Genomic DNA, 25,175 nt, shown 5'->3' with positions numbered 1-25,175 from the left:
AAGCGCCACGGACTACGGTGTTTAAAATCGTAGAGGTCTTTAAGATCTAGGGTGAGGGGTGCATGGTCAGACCATGTGATGTCTCCTATGTCACACTTAATAATTTGGTTGAGGAAGTTACCCTGCAAGAGGAACCCATCTATCCTGGAGTAGGAGTTATGTACCGGTGAAAAGAAGGTGTAGGATTTTTCTGTGGTATGTGTCGGCCTCCATGCATCATAATAGTGATGTAGCATGAGGAGCTTTTGTATCGCCTTGCTTTGTCGTTTTAGGGTGTGATATCTAGCGCTATGGGGTGAGAGAGTGGTATCCATCTGGGGGTTCAAGACGTGGTTGAAATCCCCACAGATGATTGTTATTCCCTGCTGTATTGCTGACACTTTGTGCAGTATCTTGTGCAGAAAGTTCCGTTGGTTTGTGTTGGGTGCATACAGATTTACAATTGTGTACAGGACGTCATTAATGTGGCCTACGATTATAACATACCGTCCGTTGGAGTCAATGTCTTGTGTGACCAGTGAAAAGGATACTGCTGCACTAAACAGTACGGTGGCGCCTTTCGATTTTGTCGGGGAAGTGGCGTGGAATTGGTGTGGATATGTGGTTGTCAGTATCTTCGGGTGGTCGCCTGTGCGGAAGTGCGTTTCTTGCAGACACGCTACATCCGCTCCCTGAGACTTCATCTCCTTAGCAAGTGCATGTCGTTTGTGAGGGACATTAAGTCCTTTTACATTCAGAGAGCAAAATCTCATGGGGGGTCATCTTTCAGAATGTATGGTAATGTTATGTGTGGCTTATCTATGGTGGGGTCCGCTGCCCATCCCAGCTCAGTCCAGCTAGGCAGCGGGGTCCCCTCAGGTTGTTCAGATGGTACTCGCAGTGTGGCATATATCCCAGATGGGTAAGTAGCGTTGTGATGTGTGTGGTCAGCTCGTGTGTGAACATCCGCTGCTAAGGGGCTACCCACATAGCCCACAAACAATAAACAACGGTAATAAACATAACATTGTGGCTTATATACATTTTGCAGTATTTGGTTGTCAATGAGAGCATAGTCACAATTAAAACAATAATAACAATATAAACTTAACTGAAACAGTACTAGTGCCAATATGATGGCTTGGCTCTGCGCAGCAGTGCCGTGGGGGATGAAGCTTATGGCTTCAACAGGAGACAGGCGCTCCGCCGCGCCGGCCCATTTTGGATAAGCTTAGTGAACATAGTTATGTGACCCATTCGTGCAAATGAGGAGGGGGGAGGAAGGGGGGTGGTGGGTGGGGGAAGTGCCCTATGGCCAATATACAGTGATGAAATATGCAGTCTGTTGCGAATTCTTACAAAGTATATTCCAGTCTCCGTGACTGTGTTGGTATTTCCTTTACTTTTATTTATATATCTTTTTATTTTATTTATTTATTTATTATAATTTTTTTTTATTTATTTATTTTTTTTTTTAATGAGGAAGAGCAACATGTGAGCCCAGGTATAGGGGCTTCTAGAGTGTAAGGTAGGAGGGGTGTGGGGCAGGTGTGGGGGAACCTAGGATGGCTGTGCAATTGTCCCTTTATGTGTGTATGGGTTACCGCTTGTTTTTCCTCCACTCTGGGGACAGTCTCCGCATCTCCGGTGGTCTTTTGTGCGTGGTGGGAACTGTTATGCCCCATTCTCTCAACAGGTTGCTGCCCTCTTCTGGTGTGGAGATGGTGAAGTTTTTCCCCCCACGATGTACCAGCAGTTTAACAGGGAATCCCCACCGGTAGGCGATGTGTTGTTCTCGGAGTTGCGCTGTGATGTCTTGGTAGTCCCTCCGGCGTTTCAGCGTTGCTGGGGAGATGTCCGCAAATATCTGGATGCCGTGAAATTTATCCGGCAGGGCTCTGTTTGCTCTGCTGCCCCTTAGTATGATTTCCTTTGCATGAAAATAGTGCATACGCACCAGTATGTCCCTGGGGCTGTCCGGTGGTAAGAACCTCGGCCGTGCTGTTCTGTGGGCTCGGTCCATCAGCAGGACATCGGAAGGTAAGTCAGGGGCCAGACTTCTGAGCAGTTCCGCTATATAGGTTGGAAGGTCCGTCGCCCCAACCGTTTCTTTCACGCCCCGGAGCCTCAGGTTGTTACGCCTGGCTCTGTCTTCCATGTCGGCAAGCTTATTTTCGTATGATTCCATGCGTGCAGCGAGATCATCCACCGCGTGTGTCAGGGTGTTGTGGGCTTCGGCATGGTCCGCCATTTTATCCTCCATAGCGGAGGTTCTCGCGCCCAAATCTTGGAGGTCTTTCCTGAGGTCTCCGATGGACGTTTGTAGGGTGGTAAGGATTTTGTGGGACATGGTATCCAGCATGCCTTGTAGCAGGTCTTTAGTGAGCTGGGGCTCAGGATGTGGCGACCCGCGGGCCTGCTCTTCTTCCTCCTCTGCGCCATCTTGGCTATGTTCCAGGGGCTGGATAGTTTTCCCCTGGTGTGCTTTGGAGGTGAAGAAGTTCGCCTTTTCTTGCTTCTCGGTGGCTCTCTTGCTTTTTGCCTGGGACATGATGGTATTTTCGGATGGTATGGGTCACAATTGTGGTTATGTGGGCCTTTTGACGGCGGAGCTAGTGCTACATGCGACCGTTCTCCATGGGTGTCAGGACACGCCCCCTGGCCTGGTATGTTTTTAATAAATAAAGCTGGAAGACATCTGGTACTCGACCTCTCCTTGCTGCTATGCAAGGATTTAAAAATGACTTTAATATGAGTCAGAAAACATAAGATAACTTTTTACAATCTCTCAATTAGATTTTTGATAGTCAACATCAAATGTTAACATTTATTAAAAAAATATACATGCATTTAGTATTAACATTTTTATTCAGTTTCTCAAAGCGTTTGATTATCAGCCTCGCAGTCAACTGCCTGGTGGCAGCTGATAATATGAAGTTACTGCACATGATTGTACTTTTTCTTATGTTTTTTTTCTAAATTAGTTTTTGTTTTCTAATTTAGAACTGATAACTGATCTACTATTATCCTCTTCCACAGCCTGAAAAAGCAATTGACATTTATGAGCAAGCTTTAAAAAAGAATCCTAAAGATGGGACACTGGCAAGTAAAATTGGAAAAGCGTTAATCAAGACTCACAACTATGCAAAGGTATTTAACTTCTCTCTATGGGTTTCCTTCTGAGATGCCACCCATTATAATCCTTCAGAAATTAACAATGTCAAATTATGTTTTATAGGCCATCAGCTACTATGAAGCTGCTATAAAAAGTGGGCAACAGAATTCTCTCCGTTATGACTTAGCTGAGCTATTGTTAAAGCTAAAACAATATGAAAAAGCCGAGAAAGTGCTTAAGCAAGCATTGGATCATGAAACCGGTATGATATATGAGTGATAGTTGTTTTTCTTTCATGAAATTAAACATATATTTAGGGACACCGCATGGTGGATCCTACAACCCATTTGTAGTGTGTTGGTTATGTAGTATTTTAAAAAATCATGCAGGTAGGCTGTAGGGCTACTATGAGATCTAAATGGCAAATAGTGATATGAGCAGCAGTCAGAAAGGTGTTGGAATATGCAAGCCAATCCCTGGTGTCTCATTGAAACCCACGGGAGAAGTGATGCACACCACGCAAGCTTGTGGGATCCTATAATACATGCCATAACAGAAGGAAAAGTTATTTTTAAACTTTGTTGGTCCTTTAAAACTTGTTGGAATTACAGATTTTGACAAACTAATGACTTAACGTGACCTTTTTTGTTATTCAAACTGCTAAATACACACCAGACACACAGGAGGCTGTAGTTCACAATGATTTCCCCAGAGTATTGCTGTACTTGACTTGCAAAAATCACTGGAAATTCAGATTTGGGGATTTATTTCTTTATTTCATTTTTAAATGGCAACATAAATTAACTAAAAACCTGTCTGTGCTATCATGGCCATAACTGAATTTCATGCTTTGTGTCTGTGCTGCATACATCTGAACAGCTGTCCGTGCAGGTATACTAGCAGACAATTTAATGTTTACTAAAAACGTCAAGTTATAGTTTGCCATCATTCAGCTGTCATTAATTGGAATGGTAAAAAGGAATTTATCTTGAATTGATTGCTATTCTACAGATCTGATCATCCTTTGCTTGTTGTGTTACATTCCAAACAAACAAAATAAGTGCGCTAGAATTTAAAGTGCAAATTTTTCTTACTGCATTAAGTTTTTGACAGTAAGTGCAAAATGTGGTTTAACTTTAAGAAAGTGCAATGTGCATCTACATACTCTAAGAAAGTGCAAATTGCAGAAAAAACACTTACAAAGTGATCATGTGCATAAATATATAAAGTAAACTTACTTTACTATTTCATCTGAAGTACCCTCAAATTCAGACAATAATACATAGAAAAGAAAAATACAAAAAACATATATACTTCAGTTTGGATTGCAATTTGTGTTTTTTTTTTTAGCTAAGTACACGTTTAAGTGCTGCTATATTTATTAAGGCTATCACAATTTGGATATAAGCGCCACTTTGTCACTTGTATATTGGATTTCTATTTTGTTGTGTTACATTGTCAAATGAATTGCTTGGTGCAGTTTAATATGACATACAAAGTCACTTGCTAGTAGACTGGAATATCTCTAACCCAGCATGATGCTTTAACCATACTAGTAAACGGATTGCATTAAAGAATGTATGTGAATAATAGAGAATTTAAAAATGCTCTCATGTGGCAAATGTTTTTACCAACTTCTAGCACTAATATAAAAAAGTGATTATAAAAAATGCTAATGTAGGATATTCTATAAAGAACCAATGTGCATTATTTTTCTGTCGGCTAGTTTAATTCCGTGAGTAATAAGCTGCATTTGTATAGTTCTTTGTTGACCACTAAAGTCACAGAAGGGCAAAAAGATAACAGAAAATTCTTACCATACTTCCTGGAATTTTAATTTTCTGGCCATTCCCACAGCATCATCATCAATAGGTTAAATGCTACCACTCAGCATGCAGGACAGGAAGCAATTAAAGGGACATTATAGTCACCCAGACCACTTCAGCTCAATGAAGTGGTCTGGGTGCCAGGTCCCTCAGGTTTTAACCCTTCAGATGCAGACATAGCAGTTTTAGAGAAACTGCTATGTTTACGTTTGGGATTAATCCAGCCTCTAGTGGCTGTCTTCCTGACAGCCACTAGAGGCGCATCTGCGACGCTGAAGGCGTATTATGCCTCCATCGCGCAGAGCGTCCATAGGAAAGCATTGAGGAATGCTTTCCTATGGACACTTTGAATGCGCGCGGCACTTGCCGCGCATGCGCATTCGGCTCCAGTGACGTCGGACAGGGGGAGCTGATGTCGGACAGGGAGGAGAGGTCACCAGGGCAGAGGGAGCTCGGCGCTGGAATAAGGTAAGCTGCCTCAGGGCACTATAGTGTCAGGAAAACCGCTTTGTTTACTTGACACTATGGTGATCCTTTTAGCTTAATTTGAATAAACCCACTGCCCCACATTAGAGGTTATTAGTAAGTCTAGTTTTAAAGAAAATCCAGAAGGTAGGGACACTTGATGCAGCTATGGGAATGGCGAGGACATCAAAATTCTTCAAAGTATGGTAAACATTTTTTGTTTTTCTAGCCAACCACAGCAGCATCACTAATGGGATTACCCACACGAAAGAAGGGAGGGAGACCAAACTGCTGCAAGATATATTTGTTTTGATAAATACTGAGACACTACAGAAAGGACACTATATCTTTATTAGTATTATTAAACATACAATTTAGATGTGTTTATAATACAATTAGCATTATTCAATTATACAATATGAAGCTACCTATAAACATATAAAACACACACACTCTTCCCACTTCTCCCATCCCAGCCACTACTTTTCCTATCATTCTTATATTTATTTGCCTACTACATTATCCTTTCTTTCCTTAATTTTCCCTAATTTCTAATTTAATTAGTTCTATCTCTTGGAATATTATGCTAATATTTTAAATCTTGAGCTAGTTATAAGCTCTCTTTATATCTTTGCCAAGCTATCCACCTTTCATTATGTTCCTTGCGCCTCCCTTTATTCAAGAGTATTATCTGTTCCACTGAACAGATTTCATCAACTGTATCTATCCATTCTTTCAATGAGGGGATCTGTGATTGTCTCCAATATTTAGGAATCAATATTTTAGCAGAGTTTATTATTCTAATTGTTAGAGAACTCACATAAGACCTTATTGATTGGTTTGTATTATGAATTAATGTCAAAGCAGGATTTATATTCAGCACGCTGTCATCTATCAAATTTATTATACTTATAATTTTTTCCCAAAAAGGTTTAATAAGGGAGCATGCCCACCAAATATGTACATATGTACCCTCCTCTTCTAGGCACCCGCAAACATTGATCTATTTTACTTTTTTTTATTTTGTGTAAAAGATGGAACCCAATGCCATCTAGTCAAGACCATATATGAGTTCTCTTGTATTATAGATATTGAACATTCGTGTGTTGTTTCTGTCATTTTGTTCCATTGTTCATTTAAGAGTGTTATTCCAAAATCATCCACTTCCTAATATAATAAGGTTTATTAGACATTTAATTTTCATTTAAATTTCTATATACTTTAGAAAGTTCTTGTGAACTACATAATTTTTGACTCCCTTTTGACTCCTAAATAAATATCTCCTATAAGTATTTATGTCCATAGTCTCATTGTTCTTGAGAGTGCTCATGGCTACGGCCGGATGTAGATAGGCTCCCGAGGGTAGATAAGCTTCCTATCCAAAAATGTTTCCATCCTTTTAGGGAGGACGCACTATCAATAGGCAATGCAGCTCTTTTAGCTAGCCTGATGATTCTAGGAGCTGAATTGCAATGTTTGATTGTAAATTTAGGTAACTTTACTCTGGAGTAGGCTTCTTTTCTCTGGCTTTATCCATTCTGGGATTATTATCTCTTTGATGGTAGCCAGCAGAGGAAATAATTTCATTTGTTTCCATAGGTCTTCAAAGAATTTATCTTAAGCTTCAATCGAGGATTTCTCTTCTGTTATTCTTAAACTTTCTCTAATCATCAGAATAAGCTTCTAAATCTCTTTATTCTCTATATTTCTGAAGGATGCTCCTGACTACTGTTCTGTATCTGATCGTATGAATCTAGCTCTCCTTCTAAACTAGAGTTGGCCTTTGGTTCTCTCTTTCCTTTGGTTTGGGCTTGTGCTGTAATGGAATGGAATCCCTCTGCTATTGTTTGCTATTTACTTGTGTAGTCCAGTCTTTTAGCTCATTCGGGTCTGTATCTGTGTCTCTTGGGTTATCAGCAAGCTCTCTGAGGCATTGAATACAAAGATTCTTTCTTTGTGGAGCATTAGAATTACAGCCCACACATATGTTCGTTTTCTGATTTTTTTTTTGAAGGTGATTGTGAGGTTTTCTTGGGGCTAAAGATTTAAGCCAGTTAGGTATTGTGTTGGTTCTGCACTCTCTGCTATCCTATATCAACATTATGTAAGTGGATTACCTCTCTCTCTCTCTCTCTCTCTCTCTCTCTCTCTCTCTCATGTACAGCTGGTGAGGACATTAAAAAAATAAAGGTAACATGAAATTAATTCCATGACATTGCACCCATGAACTTACTTCGGGTGCCTGGGTGGGGGAATTTAACCTATAAGTGATGTTGCAGTGGATGGCCAGGAAAAACAATAGGAATGCAAGGGACATCACTGATAATCACTTATCTCTTTATTTGCATGCCAGACTACTAACCAAGTACATTTTGCATTCTAAAACAAGCGCATAGAATTAGAATATCCAAATGTCTTAATTAGTCCTGCTTGTATTTTTGTCAGTAAATGATCTATCTTCACTCATGGATGACAGCCGGAACCAAGTGCTACTAGCAAAAATTTACAGCAAAATGGAAAAGGCAGAAGAAGCTATAATTTCATTACAACGGGTAATTCTCTTTGATTTTTTTTTTTTAATGTATTGCCCATTTCAAGTGCCAACAAACCTCCATTGTTTCTTTGTTTAACAAAGAAATTTAAATCAGTAGCATAACCTAGAGGTCGTAACTCAGGGCAGGTGCACACTGTGATTGCTCACCTCATCTGATAGTCTTCTTTGCGTTCTGTGGAAAGCTTGTGCTGATGCAATAATGTTGTAGTGTCATCTGTTGCATGGAGGCACATCCTGGTGTTTAATGATGCCAGTGGTAGATTCTCAGATCCCAGATTCAAATCCCAACAAGATCATCTCAGCCTTCAATCCTTCTGAAGTCAATAAAATTAGTGCCTTTAAACTGGTGCCAAAAACATGTAGACTCCAGGAGCTACTTGAGAACTAGTGACAACATAAATGTACTTTTCCAGGTTAGCTACTTTGATATTATTTAACATTTTATAGTTCTTTACTCATTATAAACCATTTGCTTGAAGCATCAAAATGGCATTCCATGTGATTACTCAAAGATTGCTCACACAAGCCTAACCCCCCCCTCCCCCCCAAAAAAAAACAAAAACAAAATTCCTGTGTTTTTCCACCATACATGAAAGTTAGTATTGGTAGCATGTTTATTTTGTTTCTTACAGTTTAAACCTTTCAGTTTACTCAATACATCAAGACCAAGACCATACAATTTAAATATACACCAGAAATATAACATATGCTCCTGTTTAAAACTACAGAATAGCTTAGCTATTTATAAATACAATTAATAATAATGTATCAGGTACAGATAAAATAGGGAAAGCTGTTAAAATTATTGCATTGTACATGAATTACATACTTGACTTTTTATGTTCACTTCAAACAAAAGGGATTTGTCTTTGATGTGTAAGAGACCAGATGGCGTTTTACTGTCAAGCTGTTTAAGATTTGTTTCCAATCATCACATTATCTCTGTTTACTCATAAAGAACTAGGCCTTAAAATGAGAGCCACAGTTACAGTCATAGCATTAATTTGTTTTGTAAGCAATATATAGTCTAGACTTTAGACCATTGTTCTCATATCTTCCTAAAAGTATGTTCCTTGAGCAATATATATATATATGCAGTGTTTTCTGAAATTGACTTTTTTGTTAATATTATTTATCTGACTCCAAAACATTTTGCAGTGGGTTACATAAAGGAATATATAGTGCAAACAATTACAGAATAACAAGTTACAGGACAATGGGTGATAAGGGCCTTGATAAAAAATACATTACTGGCTAAAAGGTTAATTACCGTATATACTCGAGTATAAGCCGACCCGAATATAAGCCGAGGCCCCTAATTTTACCCCCAAAAACTGGGAAAACTTATTGACTCGAGTATAAGACTAGGGTGGGAAATGCAGCAGCTACTGGTAAATTTCTAAATAAAATTAGATCCTAAAAAAATGATATTAATTGAATTTTTATTTGCAGAGTGTGTGTATGAGTGCAGAGTGTGTGTATGAGTGCAGAGTGTGTGTATGAGTGCAGAGTGTGTGTATGAGTGCAGAGTGTGTGTATGAGTGCAGAGTGTGTGTATGAGTGCAGAGTGTGTGTATGAGTGCAGTGTGTGTGTGTGAATGCAGTGTGTATATGAGTGCAGTGTGTATATGAGTGCGTGTATGAATGCAGTGTGAGTGCAGTGTGTGCAGTGTATGTATGAGTGCAGTGTGTGTGTGTGAATGCAGTGTGTGTGTGTGTGAATGCAGTGTGTATATGAATGCAGTGTGAGTGCAGTGTGTGTGTGAATGCAGTGTGTATATGAGTGCAGTGTGTGTGTGTATGAGTGCAGTGTGTGCAGTGTATGTATGAGTGCAGTGTGTGTGTATGAATGCAGTGTGTATATGAATGCAGTGTGAGTGCAGTGTGTGTGTGTGAATGCAGTGTGTATATGAATGCAGTGTGTGTGTGTGAATGCAGTGTGTATATGAGTGCAGTATGTGTGTGTGAATGCAGTGTGTATATGAGTGCAGTGTGTGTGTGTGAATGCAGTGTGTATATGAGTGCAGTGTGTGTGTGAGTGCAGTGTGTGTGTGTGTGTGATGCACAGCCTTGGTGGGGGGTGGGCTTTTTAATATATTTTTTATTATTATTATTTTAATTTTTTTTGTTATATTATTATTATTTTTTTATTACTCTTTTTATTATTATTGTATTATTATTTTTTTTTTTTGTTATATTATTTTTTATTATTATTGTATTATTATTATTTTCATGTTTTTTGTTATATTATTATTTTTTTATTACTCTTTTTATTATTATTGTATTATTATTATTTAATTTTTTTTGGTTATATTATTAATTTATTTATTTTTATTACTATTATAATTTTTTTTGTCCCCCCTCCCTGCTTGCTAGCGTTCCAGGGAGGGGGGCTCCTTCCCTGGTGGTCCAATGGGATTGGTAGTTCAGTGGGGGGGAGGAGGGGGGCTGTGAGAGATGTTACTTACCTCTCCTGCAGCTCCTGTCAGCTCTCTCCTCCTCCACGCCGTCCGGTCAGCTCTTCTGTCAGCTCACACTGTAAGTCTCGCGAGAGCCGCGGCTCTCGCGAGATTTACACTGGGAGCTGACCGAGGTGCTGAACGGACGGCGCGGAGGAGGAGAGAGCTGACAGGAGCTGCAGGAGAGGTAAGTAACATCTCTCACAGCCCCTGTCTGTATTATGGCAATGCAAATTGCCATAATACAGACTATTGACTCGAGTATAAGCCGAGTTGGGGTTTTTCAGCACAAAAAATGTGCTGAAAAACTCGGCTTATACTCGAGTATATACGGTATTATCATTTATAAAACGCCAACAAATTCCGCTGTGCTATACAATAGGTGGACTATCGTCGGACTAGAACAGACAAGTATTTGCAACAAGACATGTATGGATGCACAGGAACAGAGGGTGTTAAGTGCCAAGCTCAAACGAGTTTACATTCTAGCGTTATTGGGGTAAAGTGACACAAGAGGTAAGGGCAGGATGTATTTCATGTACGGGAAAAAGTAGGTTGCTAGATTAATGAACAATGAATGGTTAGGGTTTTTTGGGTGACACAGTTGTAAGAGAGCAAGCTGGGTGGGTAACCAAAGTGCTGGGAGGAAAGATATTAACAGTTAACAGATATTAACAGATATTAACAGTTTAATTGCTATGCTTTCCTAAGGAAGTGGGTTTTTTGAAGGAATGGAGACTAGGTGAGAGTCTAAGGTGGGTGTCATAGGTGCGAGTGTGAGCAGAGGATAGACTCAGGTCTTTGGCAGAGCATAAAAGCCTGCATGAGGCATACTTGTACATTAGTGAGGATAGGTAGGTAGGGTCAGTGTTATGTCCAGATTTGTAAGCAAGTACCAGAATTTTAAAATTGAACTTTTAAATTTGAACTTAAATCCTACAGGACATCTGACAGACTGATGACAGAGGGGGAAGGCACAGGAGGTGACTGTAGCGGGGCAAGCTGGGAAGCAGATTACAGTAGTCCAGGCGAGGAGAGCAACATGGGCCAGCACCTTAGCCGCCTCCAGCATTAGATAGAGCAATTAAGCTACGTTTTTGAGATGGAAACCGTAGGATTTAGCGAGTGACTGGACATGAAGGGGCAAAGAGAAGCTTGAGTCAAAGAGAACTGCTAGGCAGCGAGCCTGTGAGAGAGAGAGCTGATGGTAGTGGAGTAGTAACAGAGGGGAGAAAGACAAGAAGTTATGTTTTGGACAAGTTAGGTTTAAAGAAATGAGCAGCCATCCAGTTAGAGATAACAGAGAGGCAGTCAGTGATACGAATCAAGAGGGACAGCATGAGATCAGGAGAGGACAGATAGATTTGCATGTCATTTGCATTGAATTAATATTGAAGCCAAAGGAGCTGATGATTTTATATGGGAAACAATACAGATCGAGAACAGTATCATATAGTGCCAACAAATTATGCACATCAACACAAACCGAGAATATGAGAACAGGTAAAATATCAGAGAGACCTCGATACAGGCAATTTCCCTTTGCACCAGACGTACAACACCCGACAATCACCATGACCTTCTTTGGGCCTTCTTAGCAAAGTGTTGCTGATAACCCTCTAGGCACAAGGTCCACATCTGGATCACCCTTTTAACTTATGGAGAGCCTGAGCAAATGCAAACAGAGAATATGGGAACTCTGAAAACAGGAAAACGATGAGAAATATCTCAATAGCTTACCCTTCGGTTAGGCCCTGCTCAGGTCTCAAAAATGTTTTGGCTCACTTGTGCCATTACAGACAGAACCTATACCATTTGCATATCAGACTGAGCCGGTTCATTAAAGCAGTCCAGATCCGTAGTGCACGCAGGTTCCCTCTGCACGAGGGATACAGTAACACTGGATGATTGTTTCAGTCTTCTTTTGGTCTCGCCCGTGAGGTGTAGCTTATATCCCTCTAGGCACAGTGAGCAAAGGGAGGCAGGACCTCCAATTGAATAGTATCAAAGACAATTTATTAAAAGTAAATGGTTAAAAACTCTTACTTTGCGAGTGGTGGGTTATGCTAACATAGCTACCCACATAAAAGCATGTAAACAGCAAGTATAAAATCACTTCCTGGTTTCGTCCATCCCGATCACGTGATCACTTCCGGGTCCGCCTCTCGTGTGACGCGTTTCGCCCGCCTCCACAGGCTTCCTCTGACAACGTCATTGGTGTCCAGCCCTGTCTTTTAAGTGTCTCACTCCTCCCCTTCTGTTATTTCATTGGTCCGGGGGCGTGGTTTCCTCAGAAAGGCTGGTATTATACATCCGATGGATTTTAAATCTATAGTCCAGCTTACTCATACGTGTGTAATTTTCAATCAGGTAACCAACGTTAAAGGGCTAGTGTCCAACCTATTATTGCACATAACTACTCATACAGAATGTCATATATAAATCTGTCATCATGTTAAGACTACATTGATACAAAAAATATGTAATAAAAAACTTATGTCATAAGATACAGGATCAATACAGTATAATATACAGCTTATGTGGGCAGAAACCTCACCTAGAGATCCAAGTGTAGGAAGCTGGATAATAATTGTAAGAAATATTTCTATATTGGAATAGTGAAAAAATCAAAATTACTATATTACATAATTTAAAGGGATATTCAGTTCAAATTATCACGCATTATTATTACATACCGATACATGACTCAATGCAATATAAGGATCTGTGATTATCCATCCCAAGAGAGTAATGGATACCAACTCTGGTCACTTTAGATCTATAGGAGAAGTTCTGCTGTCTTGGAGAAAAAGTTTTCTGCATAGATGCAGTCACACTATATTATATCTTTTCAAATAATATTTATACTAGAGGAGTGCTATAGATATGGCAAAAATGTGTACACTTAAAAGGAATTCATCCAATTTCAAACTCTATTCTCAGGAGGTATATATTATGCACACATCTAACTAACATGCAAGTATTGACAGCTTCTCCTCTAGAGAAAAAAGAAAAAAATGTTAAACATCATAACAAAAGTACATAACAGGCTTTGCGATTTAATTATCCATTAGAGGAAATGGCAGACCTCAAAATCACCATTTAAACCTCTAGGGAATAACGACTTCAACTTAAACACCCACCTCATCTCTTGTTTTGCTAGTTTGTTATCCAAATTCTCCCCCCTCCAATTTCTATTAACCCTTTCAATTCCAATAAACTGGAGTTTGGTCGCGTCTCCTGGATGCTTGTGTATGAAGTGCGAAGACAAAGGGTGCTCCTTGAAGCCCCTTTTAATGTTACGTAGATGTTCCTCAATGCGGATATGTATCTGTCTAGTAGTTTTCCCCACATAGTGCATGTTGCATGGACATGTGAGGACATAGACACAATTAGTGGTATGACACGTTATTAACTGTTTGATTTGATATATCTGTTTTGTGTTTCCCCCTCTTAATTCTTTTCTCACACTTTTCGGCGCTCCTGTGGTCCTGCAGGCTAGACAGTATCCGCATTGAAAAAAAAACCACGCCTTGATCCAAAAAGGTTTTAGTACGATTACCCTGTTTAAAGCTACTTCTCACGAGATGATTTTTAATACTGGGTGTCCCTCTATAAATGATCCTAGGCTTTTTGGGGACTATTTGATCCAGAAGAGGTTCCTCCTGTAAAATAAACCAATACTTATTTACAATTCTCTTCAATTCTTTATTTTTCCCTGAATAATCGAAAATAAGTGGGACCTCATTAATCTTATTCTCTCCCCCTTTGGTTTGCTTTTTATCGTTCTTTAAAAGATCATCCCTACTTACAATGCTTGTTTCCTTATATGCCTTGTCCAATACTGCTTTTGGATAGTTCTTGACTGTAAAGTCATTCATTAGCTTGTGCACCTGGGATTCATAAGAGTCTGTATTGGTGCAGTTTCTCTTAATCCTCATCATTTGTCCTTTGGGAATGTTATCCAACCAGGGACCATAGTGGCAGCTGTCGTAAAAAATAAAACTATTTACATCTACCTTCTTGAAGAAGGTTTCAGTGCAGATCTTGGTATTAGAAATAAAAATTCGCAGGTCCAAAAAATTGACCTGGCTGTCACTATGGTCCATGGTCAGTCTAACAACCCAAGAGTTTGAATTTAAATATGAAAAAAATGCAGTAAGATCCTCCCTAGAGCCTCTCCAAATCCAAAACAGATCGTCGATGTAACGGCGATAGGTGACCAAATTCTGCACCCAGCTATGTCCCGCATAAATGAAGGACTCCTCCCAATGGGACATGAATAAATTTGCATAGCTGGGTGCGAATCTGGTCCCCATCGCCGTCCCGAGGATCTGCAAATAAAACGAATCTATATGATGAAAATAGTTGTTAGTCAATATAAGATGGATGCCCTCTAAAATGAAGGCTTGATGGTTAGAGGATAAATTGGAGGTGGACAGAAAATGTTTAACGGCCTCAATGCCTTTCTGATGTGGAATGATCGAGTAGAGGGATGAGACATCCGCTGTAACAAGAATATCCCCATCCCTCCACTCTACCCCCTCCAACAGTCGGAGGATCTGACCGGTGTCCCTCAAATAAGCCTTGGTCTCTTTAACTATAGGCTGCAAAAATAGGTCGATATATTCCGACAAGGGGGCTGACACTGAACCTATGCCCGAAATGATGGGTCTTCCTGGTGGGTTGGTTTCATGCTTGTGGATCTTAGGAAGGAAGTAATACACAGGTATCCTCGGGTGCAAGACCGCCAGATATTCATACTCCGTTTTTGATATGACCTCCATCATTAGGCCCCTCCCTAAAAATTCCAAAAATATATCTTTCTTATCATTAGTTGGGTCACCTTTCAATTTGGTGTATGTAACCCCGTCATTCAGTTGCCTAAGTGATTCTTCTATGTAGTACTCCCTATCCATTATTACTATGCCACCCCCCTTGTCGGCAGGTTTGATAACGACCTCTGTGTTATCACGCAGTTCTATCAGGGCTTCTTGTTCCTCTCTATTTAAATTCATTAATTCTCTCCACCTCCCTCATCACTAGTTCCTCAAACGCATTCATTGAGTTCGTCTTACAGTTTCTTGGAAAAAATGTGGATTTCTTTTTCAATGTGGTGAAATTTCTTATTTCTGTACATTGGGTGTCACTTTGAGACTCCTCTCTTTTGTCTAATTTGTCTGCAAAAAAACGTTTCGAACATAATTTTCTTACAAACTTTTTAAGATCTATATAGACTGAAAAATTGTCTAAATTGGCAGTAGGGCAGAACTTAATCCCTCTAGCTAAAACTCTGCTTTGCATTGTAGTAAGGGAGATCTTAGAGAGGTTATATATTCCCTTAATATCTATAACCTTCCTCTTTTTCCTTCTCTGTATCTGGGTCCCCCCTCTTGTTCCTCTCTTTCTATTCTTCTTTTTAATGGGGAGCTTGGAATGTTTAATTTTATCCTTTCTTTTCTTTTTCGGTCCCATTCTAAAAAATCTTTGGGTTGTTCTCCTTGACTACAGACTGAATGCTTGTTATCAGTATGTGTATCAGATCTAGGGGGATCCGATTTTTCCACTCTAGACTGAGTGGTTTTCCAGACATTGGCGTCTGATCTGTAGTTGAGGTCTCCATTTTCTCTAAATTGTGTCTTTCTTACCTGAGTGATGTTCCTCATTCGTTGATTAGTAACCTGTTCCCCACTGTCTTTACTTGGGGTCTCATTTATCTGGGTATTATTTCTCTGACGTTGATGGGGATTATAGCCCCTCTGGTACTTTCTACTATCATTAAATGATTCTCTCCTCTTATTTTGTTGATATGTACCCATATTGCGTTGGGTATATTGTTGTTTAAATTGACGTCTGGGCTCATTATACTCTCTTTTGAAATTCCCTGATCTAGTTAAATTGTGTCGGGGTTCTGTCCATCTTCTCCTGTTCTCAAATTTTCCTCTATGAAAAGCATGTACCTTATTCTCCATATAATCCTGTTTATCCCTAAAATATTTATTTTTCTTAATCAAAATAGTCTCATTCTCCACTCTATTCATATCATTCATGATTTCCTCAGAGTGTGTCTCCATTGCCTTGGATTCTAAAAAAGGTTGTAGGAGCTCTTTAATAGATCTTATCTTACTTACTCGATCATTCCACATCAGAAAGGCATTGAGGCCGTTAAACATTTTCTGTCCACCTCCAATTTATCCTCTAACCATCAAGCCTTCATTTTAGAGGGCATCCATCTTATATTGACTAACAACTATTTTCATCATATAGATTCGTTTTATTTGCAGATCCTCGGGACGGCGATGGGGACCAGATTCGCACCCAGCTATGCAAATTTATTCATGTCCCATTGGGAGGAGTCCTTCATTTATGCGGGACATAGCTGGGTGCAGAATCTGGTCACCTATCGCCGTTACATCGACGATCTGTTTTGGATTTGGAGAGGCTCTAGGGAGGATCTTACTGCATTTTTTTCATATTTAAATTCAAACTCTTGGGTTGTTAGACTGACCATGGACCATAGTGACAGCCAGGTCAATTTTTTGGACCTGCGAATTTTTATTTCTAATACCAAGATCTGCACTGAAACCTTCTTCAAGAAGGTAGATGTAAATAGTTTTATTTTTTACGACAGCTGCCACTATGGTCCCTGGTTGGATAACATTCCCAAAGGACAAATGATGAGGATTAAGAGAAACTGCACCAATACAGACTCTTATGAATCCCAGGTGCACAAGCTAATGAATGACTTTACAGTCAAGAACTATCCAAAAGCAGTATTGGACAAGGCATATAAGGAAACAAGCATTGTAAGTAGGGATGATCTTTTAAAGAACGATAAAAAGCAAACCAAAGGGGGAGAGAATAAGATTAATGAGGTCCCACTTATTTTCGATTATTCAGGGAAAAATAAAGAATTGAAGAGAATTGTAAATAAGTATTGGTTTATTTTACAGGAGGACCCTCTTCTGGATCAAATAGTCCCCAAAAAGCCTAGGATCATTTATAGAGGGACACCCAGTATTAAAAATCATCTCGTGAGAAGTAGCTTTAAACAGGGTAATCGTACTAAAACCTTTTTGGATCAAGGCGTGGTTTTTTTTTCAATGCGGATACTGTCTAGCCTGCAGGACCACAGGAGCGCCGAAAAGTGTGAGAAAAGAATTAAGAGGGGGAAACACAAAACAGATATATCAAATCAAACAGTTAATAACGTGTCATACCACTAATTGTGTCTATGTCCTCACATGTCCATGCAACATGCACTATGTGGGGAAAACTACTAGACAGATACATATCCGCATTGAGGAACATCTACGTAACATTAAAAGGGGCTTCAAGGAGCACCCTTTGTCTTCGCACTTCATACACAAGCATCCAGGAGACGCGACCAAACTCCAGTTTATTGGAATTGAAAGGGTTAATAGAAATTGGAGGGGGGAGAATTTGGATAACAAACTAGCAAAACAAGAGATGAGGTGGGTGTTTAAGTTGAAGTCGTTATTCCCTAGAGGTTTAAATGGTGATTTTGAGGTCTGCCATTTCCTCTAATGGATAATTAAATCGCAAAGCCTGTTATGTACTTTTGTTATGATGTTTAACATTTTTTTCTTTTTTCTCTAGAGGAGAAGCTGTCAATACTTGCATGTTAGTTAGATGTGTGCATAATATATACCTCCTGAGAATAGAGTTTGAAATTGGATGAATTCCTTTTAAGTGTACACATTTTTGCCATATCTATAGCACTCCTCTAGTATAAATATTATTTGAAAAGATATAATATAGTGTGACTGCATCTATGCAGAAAACTTTTTCTCCAAGACAGCAGAACTTCTCCTATAGATCTAAAGTGACCAGAGTTGGTATCCATTACTCTCTTGGGATGGATAATCACAGATCCTTATATTGCATTGAGTCATGTATCGGTATGTAATAATAATGCGTGATAATTTGAACTGAATATCCCTTTAAATTATGTAATATAGTAATTTAGATTTTTTCACTATTCCAATATAGAAATATTTCTTACAATTATTATCCAGCTTCCTACACTTGGATCTCTAGGTGAGGTTTCTGCCCACATAAGCTGTATATTATACTGTATTGATCCTGTATCTTATGACATAAGTTTTTTATTACATATTTTTTGTATCAATGTAGTCTTAACATGATGACAGATTTATATATGACATTCTGTATGAGTAGTTATGTGCAATAATAGGTTGGACACTAGCCCTTTAACGTTGGTTACCTGATTGAAAATTACACACGTATGAGTAAGCTGGACTATAGATTTAAAATCCATCGGATGTATAATACCAGCCTTTCTGAGGAAACCACGCCCCCGGACCAATGAAATAACAGAAGGGGAGGAGTGAGACACTTAAAAGACAGGGCTGGACACCAATGACGTTGTCAGAGGAAGCCTGTGGAGGCGGGCGAAACGCGTCACACACACGTCACGAGAGAGGCGGACCCGGAAGTGATCACGTGATCGGGACGGACGAAACCAGGAAGTGATTTTATACTTGCTGTTTACATGCTTTTATGTGGGTGGCTATGTTAGCATAACCCACCACTCGCAAAGTAAGAGTTTTTAACCATTTACTTTTAATAAATTGTCTTTGATACTATTCAATTGGAGGTCCTGCCTCTCTCTGTCCTATATTGCACAGCTTTATCGGTTTCCAGTGAGCTTGGAGCCTAACCAGTGTGGGAATCTTCCCTCTTAAGTGGAGCATTGCAAACCCAGAGCCTGGGGTGATAGGGCTCTGGTAAATGTGAGTTTTTTTCCCCACATCCCCCATTTTCACATATTTTGGACCTTGTCCAGATAGTCTGCACTATATGTTGTTATTCTCTATTTACAGATCAGTTTAGCGCGCTTTCTTTGGTAAATATCTGTTATTTAATCTGTGTGTACTTCTGTATCACTGGTTTGGAGTGCTGCCATACTGTATGTTTTATATCCTATAGCGCTGACACCCTGTTGGTTCTTAACAGTGAGCAAAGGGTTCATGTGCGGATTACCCTTTTAACTTAGGGGAAGAGAATAACCGAGAAAGAGAGAATAAGACAGAGAATTCTGCCTATCGCATACTTGTATTTAATAATTTATTTTTTGTTCTCTATTTATTTTCTCTTTTATTTTCAGGCCCGGGAGCTACAGGCCAGAGTACTGAAGAGAGCTCAGATAGAGCAGCCTGATGTTATCCCAGTTCAGAAGTGTCTGACAGCAGAAATTTGTGCAGAAATTGCAAAGCATTGCACAGGCCAGCGAGATTATGAAAAAGCAATCAAATTTTACAAAGAAGCACTTGTATATTGTGAAACAGACAGTAAGGTGATTCACTCTCTCCTGTTATAATGTCAGTCTTTATTTGACAGACTTGCTTTAGATTCTTCACTCTTCCAGGATAAAGAAATAATAGGGAAACTGATACAATCTCAACATTTCTAAAAGGATGTTTATCTCCTATATCGAACAAATGTATGTTTAAGATGTCTAAAAACATAGATAAAAGTACAAATACACATTTCTGTATTTACTTCTACATTGGGACTTAGTACTTCCATTTTAGCTAACCCTGCTAACCATTGCTATAAGCTCTGCCCATTGCTATTGTCAGCATAGAGAGATCATAGTGAGATGTACAGAAATGGAATATTGCTCAGGTTTCACCAGAGCAATATTTGACCTGGCTGTACAAGGGCTGAGCTTGACTGTAATGTCATTTTCAAACTCTTTAATATGCATTTAAAAGAAAAAGGAGCATAAAATGAGAAAACATAATATTCATGTAATTTTTCATGTTTGAATAGTTTGTCGTGATTTCGGCTCTCATTTAAAGAGACAGTACTGTGACTTAAAGGATATCTCCAGACACCATAACAACTTAATCATGATTAAGTTGTTATGGTGGCAGGGGGTCCTTGGGTGTTTTCTTACCGGAAAAGGTTAAACCATTATCAAACTGTTTAACGCCAAAGGATGGCTTCTAGTTCCAATTCCCCCGGCGGCATCCAGCTTCCGCAATTGACTTTCAGGAAGTGTGCAGTGCTGCCAGGTAAGGGTCTTCTGATTGGCTAAAGTGGTCATCTGATGATCTAAGCCAATCAGTAGATCCCTATTCATAAAAATGGTATGCACCTTTTTATTTTATCTATTTTTTTTAGAAAGGAATATTGTAATAACAGCAGGGAGTGCCAGAATCTAAACCATTTAAAAAGTGCCCTCTGGCCAGCTGTTTCTTCTTGTGTTGAGTAAAATACAGCAAATATTAAAATAGCGATCAGTGACCAGAAACATTACAGTTGGAATAATAAAGCAAACACAGCCTTCTAAAGTACATGCAGATAAAGTAAATTATATATCTAATAGTTTGGGAGTACAATCATACAAACTGAAGTTAAGCATTACTGTCTCTTTAAGTAGACGTTCTAAAAACGTTTTCAAAGAACACGTTTTTAAGTATTATTCTCTGTTGATCATTCCTAATAGGTTTTGTTATTTATTTTGTGGGGAAGTAATTTACTCACCATATAGGCAGTATATATTTGAAATAGTGCATATTTTATACCATCGTACTTTATCTGTCTTCAGACAGACAATAAACGTGTTCCACTAATCGTTCACGTTTCCAATATTCTCTGCAGGTGATGTTGGAGCTAGCACACCTTTACCTCGCTCAAGATGACACAGATTCTTGCCAGCAACAGTGCGCCCTGCTTTTAAAGAATGACCAGGACAATGAATCAGCTACAATGGTGCGTGAAAATTAAAGTAACTTAAGATTAAAAAAAAAACTTCAAGATGTTTTTATTTAATTATCTCATTATCGATGAAAGGAAGGAATTCTGGCGCTTGTTTTGTATAAATTTGGCAGTTAATACTTCCCCAACCAGTGTCTCTTCTTTCTGGCCGTAGAATAGTGATACTGAAAAGGGTGTAGGGAAGCAGCGCCTTCTGAGTGCTCACAGGTCCGTATAGGTGTTGCGTGGTATATAAAAAAGAGCAATAGATCGCATATAGTGTAATATTTCTTTAGACTGATGAATAAAGTCAGTGGGTCGCTTTGGTGTCACGAGTGGATGTATTTATTTGCACGCTGCAATTCAATTGCAGCATGAAATTTTCCAGTATAGAAATTTAAATAAAACCGGATATATTGCCCAAGGAAATAAAAGGGTGAATCCTCCAAATAAAATCTTGAATGGTAAAATCAGGAAGGTCCAATTTTAGTGAAAACTAGTTTTATTTAAAGACAACTTAATCAAACCAAAATACAGCTAAAACACTTAAGCGTTTTGCTACAGAGGCTTACTCAAAGTGTTCAAAATCTGGCTTGCTAAAAATATATAAATAAAATCTGTGCTTACCTAACTAAACTAATTTTGTAAGTCGTGCTTTTTACTCCAACTTGCAATGCTGCAGATGATGGCGGACCTCATGTTCAGAAAGCAGGACTATGAGCAGGCTGTGTTCCATTTTCAGCAGCTTCTGGAACGCAAGCCAGGTATTGTTATGGGCTCGCTAAACATAAATGTGTGAGTTTGCAGAGTGCACAGGAACTGAGCTTTAATTTTCCAGGACATTTGATATGTAACTGTGTAACTGTTTAGGGAACAAAAATGAAAATTGCAGTTTAGTATTGGTTTGCAAATATTTCCCTTGCATCCTCTCAGAACTATTAATCCCCCTGGCTGTCTATAATTTGTTTAACCGACTTAGTACAGAGGCAATTGCCCAACTTAAGAAGCAAAACAAAACCTAGAATTGTTTTTCTCTTTACGTGTGCACAGACATATTATATACTATTTCTTTAAAGAGCAGAAATAGCTTTCTTTAAATATTTCTTTTAATATCCTGTGTATATATAGATATAGATATGTGTATATCTAGCACAACATTAAATATGAATAAAATGTTCTAAATTTACAAAAATGCATTGTTTTACAGTTTTGCTTATAATAATGTGTACACAGCAAGTGCAACTAAAGATAAAGAACTCAATAGATTCATGTATTAGCCTTGGTTAAATGCCTCATATGTCTAGGATCTAAATTAATTTTGATAGCTAACACTAACCCAATCTCGACCTTTCCCTTAATCCTACCCTTAACTCTAACCATACACCTAACCTGACCTTACACCTAACATTAAGCCATCATAAAATTGACCCTCCAGACCCCTAAAGCAGTGAAGACTGTGTCCTTTTTTATTTTAACAAAAAGTGAAGATTTCTATATATATTAGCACTTTTATAAATTTTGCTTGTTACACCCCCCTGGCTGTCTATCAGACAACCAGTCCTGTTACTTCCTTAGACTCATGGCAGGCTGAGAATCACTGCAGCTGGGCGCGATTGCTCGGCCGCGGTGATTTAAATAGACATAAAGGGCTATATGAGGAGAGCTCATTTTGAGCGCTGCATACAGCTCATCTGTCAGTCTGGAGCCACTAAATATGGCCCAGCTGACATAGGGGATCCCCAGGTGTTGATTAGTAACTGGGTCTCCCTGGTGAGCGTAAGGATTTAAGATTTATGAAAGGGCGTTCTAACGGCTTTGAGACAACTATTTGTAGCACTTGATGGAATGTTCTAATGCCACTAAGGGATTAAGACTTGAATATTTATTGAGTTAAAAGAACATGAGCTGTTAACTAACCTAGACAATAAGTTTCTGTGAGGAAGAGTGACATTAAACATAATGGGATTTTGATATAAACAATGTATATGTAGATCGCTCCTTAGGATAGTGACTATATGTTGTACCAGTTTTAGAAAAGTCTACAATTTAACTACATTGAGTTGTATTTCTTCTTCTAGATAACTACGCTACACTCTCTCGCTTGATTGATCTTCTAAGAAGAGCTGGAAAACTAGAAGAAATACCAAAGTTTCTGGATCTTGCAGAAAACCATTCTTCTAGAGCTAAACTAGAACCTGGGTTTCATTACTGCAAAGGGCTATACCTGTGGTATGTGAAAGCTTCATGTATCAAGTTCAGTCAAAATGCGGCCTATCGACAACAGCCTTTAGTCTTTCTTCAGCCTTTGGATTGTATTTAAAAGAAAGAATAGAATAGATTGTTTTATATAGCACCAACATTTTATGAGGCACTGTACAACAGTTAATATATATAGAAGCCCTTTAGAGTTGCAATCCTATGCAAGTGCTTGTTTTTAGGACTACCATGCAGTCTGCTTAACATCACATCGTAGTTGGATAGTATCATAGAATGTTTTTCTATAATATTAAAAGTTGTATTTCTTTCCCCAGGAACACTGGAAACCCCAATGATGCCTTACGCCATTTCAATAAAGCCCGAAAGGACAGTGACTGGGGGCAGAATGCTGTATACAACATGATTGAGATCTGTCTAAACCCAGATAACGAAACAGTCGGTGGCGAAGTATTTGACAATCTAGATGGTGATATTGGGTAAGGACATTAATACAGTGAGGGAAAAAAAGTATTTGATCCCCTGCTGATTATGAAATGATCAGTCTATAATTTTAATGTTAGGTGTATTTTAACAGTGAGAGACAGAATAACAAAAACAAAATCCAGAAAAACGCATGTCAAAAAAGTTTTGCATGATTTGCATGTCAATGAGTGAAATAAGTATTTGATCCCCTATCAATCAGCAAGATTTCTGGCTCCCAGGTGTCTTTTATACAGATAACGAGCTTAGATTAGGAGTATTCTCTTAAAGGGAGTGCTCCTAATCTCAGCTCGGTACATGTGTAAAAGACACCTGTCCACAGAAGCAATCAATCAGATTCCAAACTCTCCACCATGGCCAAGACCAAAGAGCTATCCAAGGATGTCGGGGACAAGATTGTAGACCTACACAAGGCTGGAATGGGCTACAGGACCATCGCCAAGCAGCTTGGTGAGAAGGTGACAACAGTTGGTGCGATTATTCGCAAATGGACGAAACACAAAACTGTCAGTCTCCCTCGGTCTGGTGCTCCATGCAAGATCTTACCTTGTGGAGTTTCAATGATCATGAGAATGCTGAGGAATCAGCCGAGAACTACACAGCAGGATCTTGTTAATGACCTCAGGGCAGCTGGGACCATAGTCACCAAGAAAACAATTGGTAACACACTACGCCGTAAAGGACTGAAGTGGCCTAGCCAGTCTCCAGACCTTGATCCCATGTAAAATCTGACATCAGCCTCGAAACCTTAATGACTTGGAGAGGATCTGCAAAGAGGAGTGGGACAAAATGCCTCCTGAGATGTGTGCAAACCATGTGGCCAACTACAAGAAATGTCTGACCTCTGTGATTGCCAACAAGGGTTTTGCCACCAAGTATTAGGTTGAAGGGGTCAAATACTTATTTCACTCATTGACATGCAAATCAATGTATAATTTTTTTGACATGCTTTTTTTTCTAAATTTTGTTTTTTGTTATTCTGTCTCTCACTGTCAAAATACACCTACCATTATAATTATAGACTGATCATTTGTTTGTCAGTTGGCAAACGTTCAAAATAAGCAGGGGATCAAATGCTTTTTTCCCCTCACTATAAAGTCTGCATTTTATGTTTCTGTAATCAAATACTGCACTGACATTCTTAATTCACAAAGTACCGTATATACTCGAGTATAAGCCGACCCGAATATAAGCCGAGGCCCCTAATTTTACCCCCAAAAACTGGGAAAACGTATTGACTCGAGTATAAGACTAGGGTGGGAAATGCAGCAGCTACTGGTAAGTTTCTTAATAAAATTAGATCCTAAAAAAATTACATTCATTTAATATTT

The 25,175-nt window shown here is 39.0% G+C and overlaps 1 protein-coding gene across 1 annotated transcript in view; it reads left to right on the top strand.

The window, feature by feature from the left end:
* TTC21B (tetratricopeptide repeat domain 21B) overlaps positions 1–25,175 on the top strand; it is a 100,592-nt gene that overhangs the window by 62,552 nt on the left and 12,865 nt on the right. Inside the window, exons 17-24 of the mRNA XM_063429693.1 lie at positions 3,019–3,129; positions 3,218–3,356; positions 7,831–7,937; positions 19,550–19,738; positions 21,052–21,162; positions 21,830–21,911; positions 23,226–23,376; positions 23,679–23,840. Coding sequence (XP_063285763.1) covers positions 3,019–3,129; positions 3,218–3,356; positions 7,831–7,937; positions 19,550–19,738; positions 21,052–21,162; positions 21,830–21,911; positions 23,226–23,376; positions 23,679–23,840 — 1,052 coding nt within the window. The remainder of the gene's footprint in view (positions 1–3,018; positions 3,130–3,217; positions 3,357–7,830; positions 7,938–19,549; positions 19,739–21,051; positions 21,163–21,829; positions 21,912–23,225; positions 23,377–23,678; positions 23,841–25,175) is intronic.

The sequence above is a fragment of the Pelobates fuscus genome, chromosome 8 (genome assembly GCF_036172605.1).
Source record: "Pelobates fuscus isolate aPelFus1 chromosome 8, aPelFus1.pri, whole genome shotgun sequence".
Taxonomy (NCBI): domain Eukaryota; kingdom Metazoa; phylum Chordata; class Amphibia; order Anura; family Pelobatidae; genus Pelobates; species Pelobates fuscus.
The sequence above is the reverse complement of the archived record's forward strand: the minus strand, read 5'-3'. Positions and strand labels throughout refer to the sequence as shown.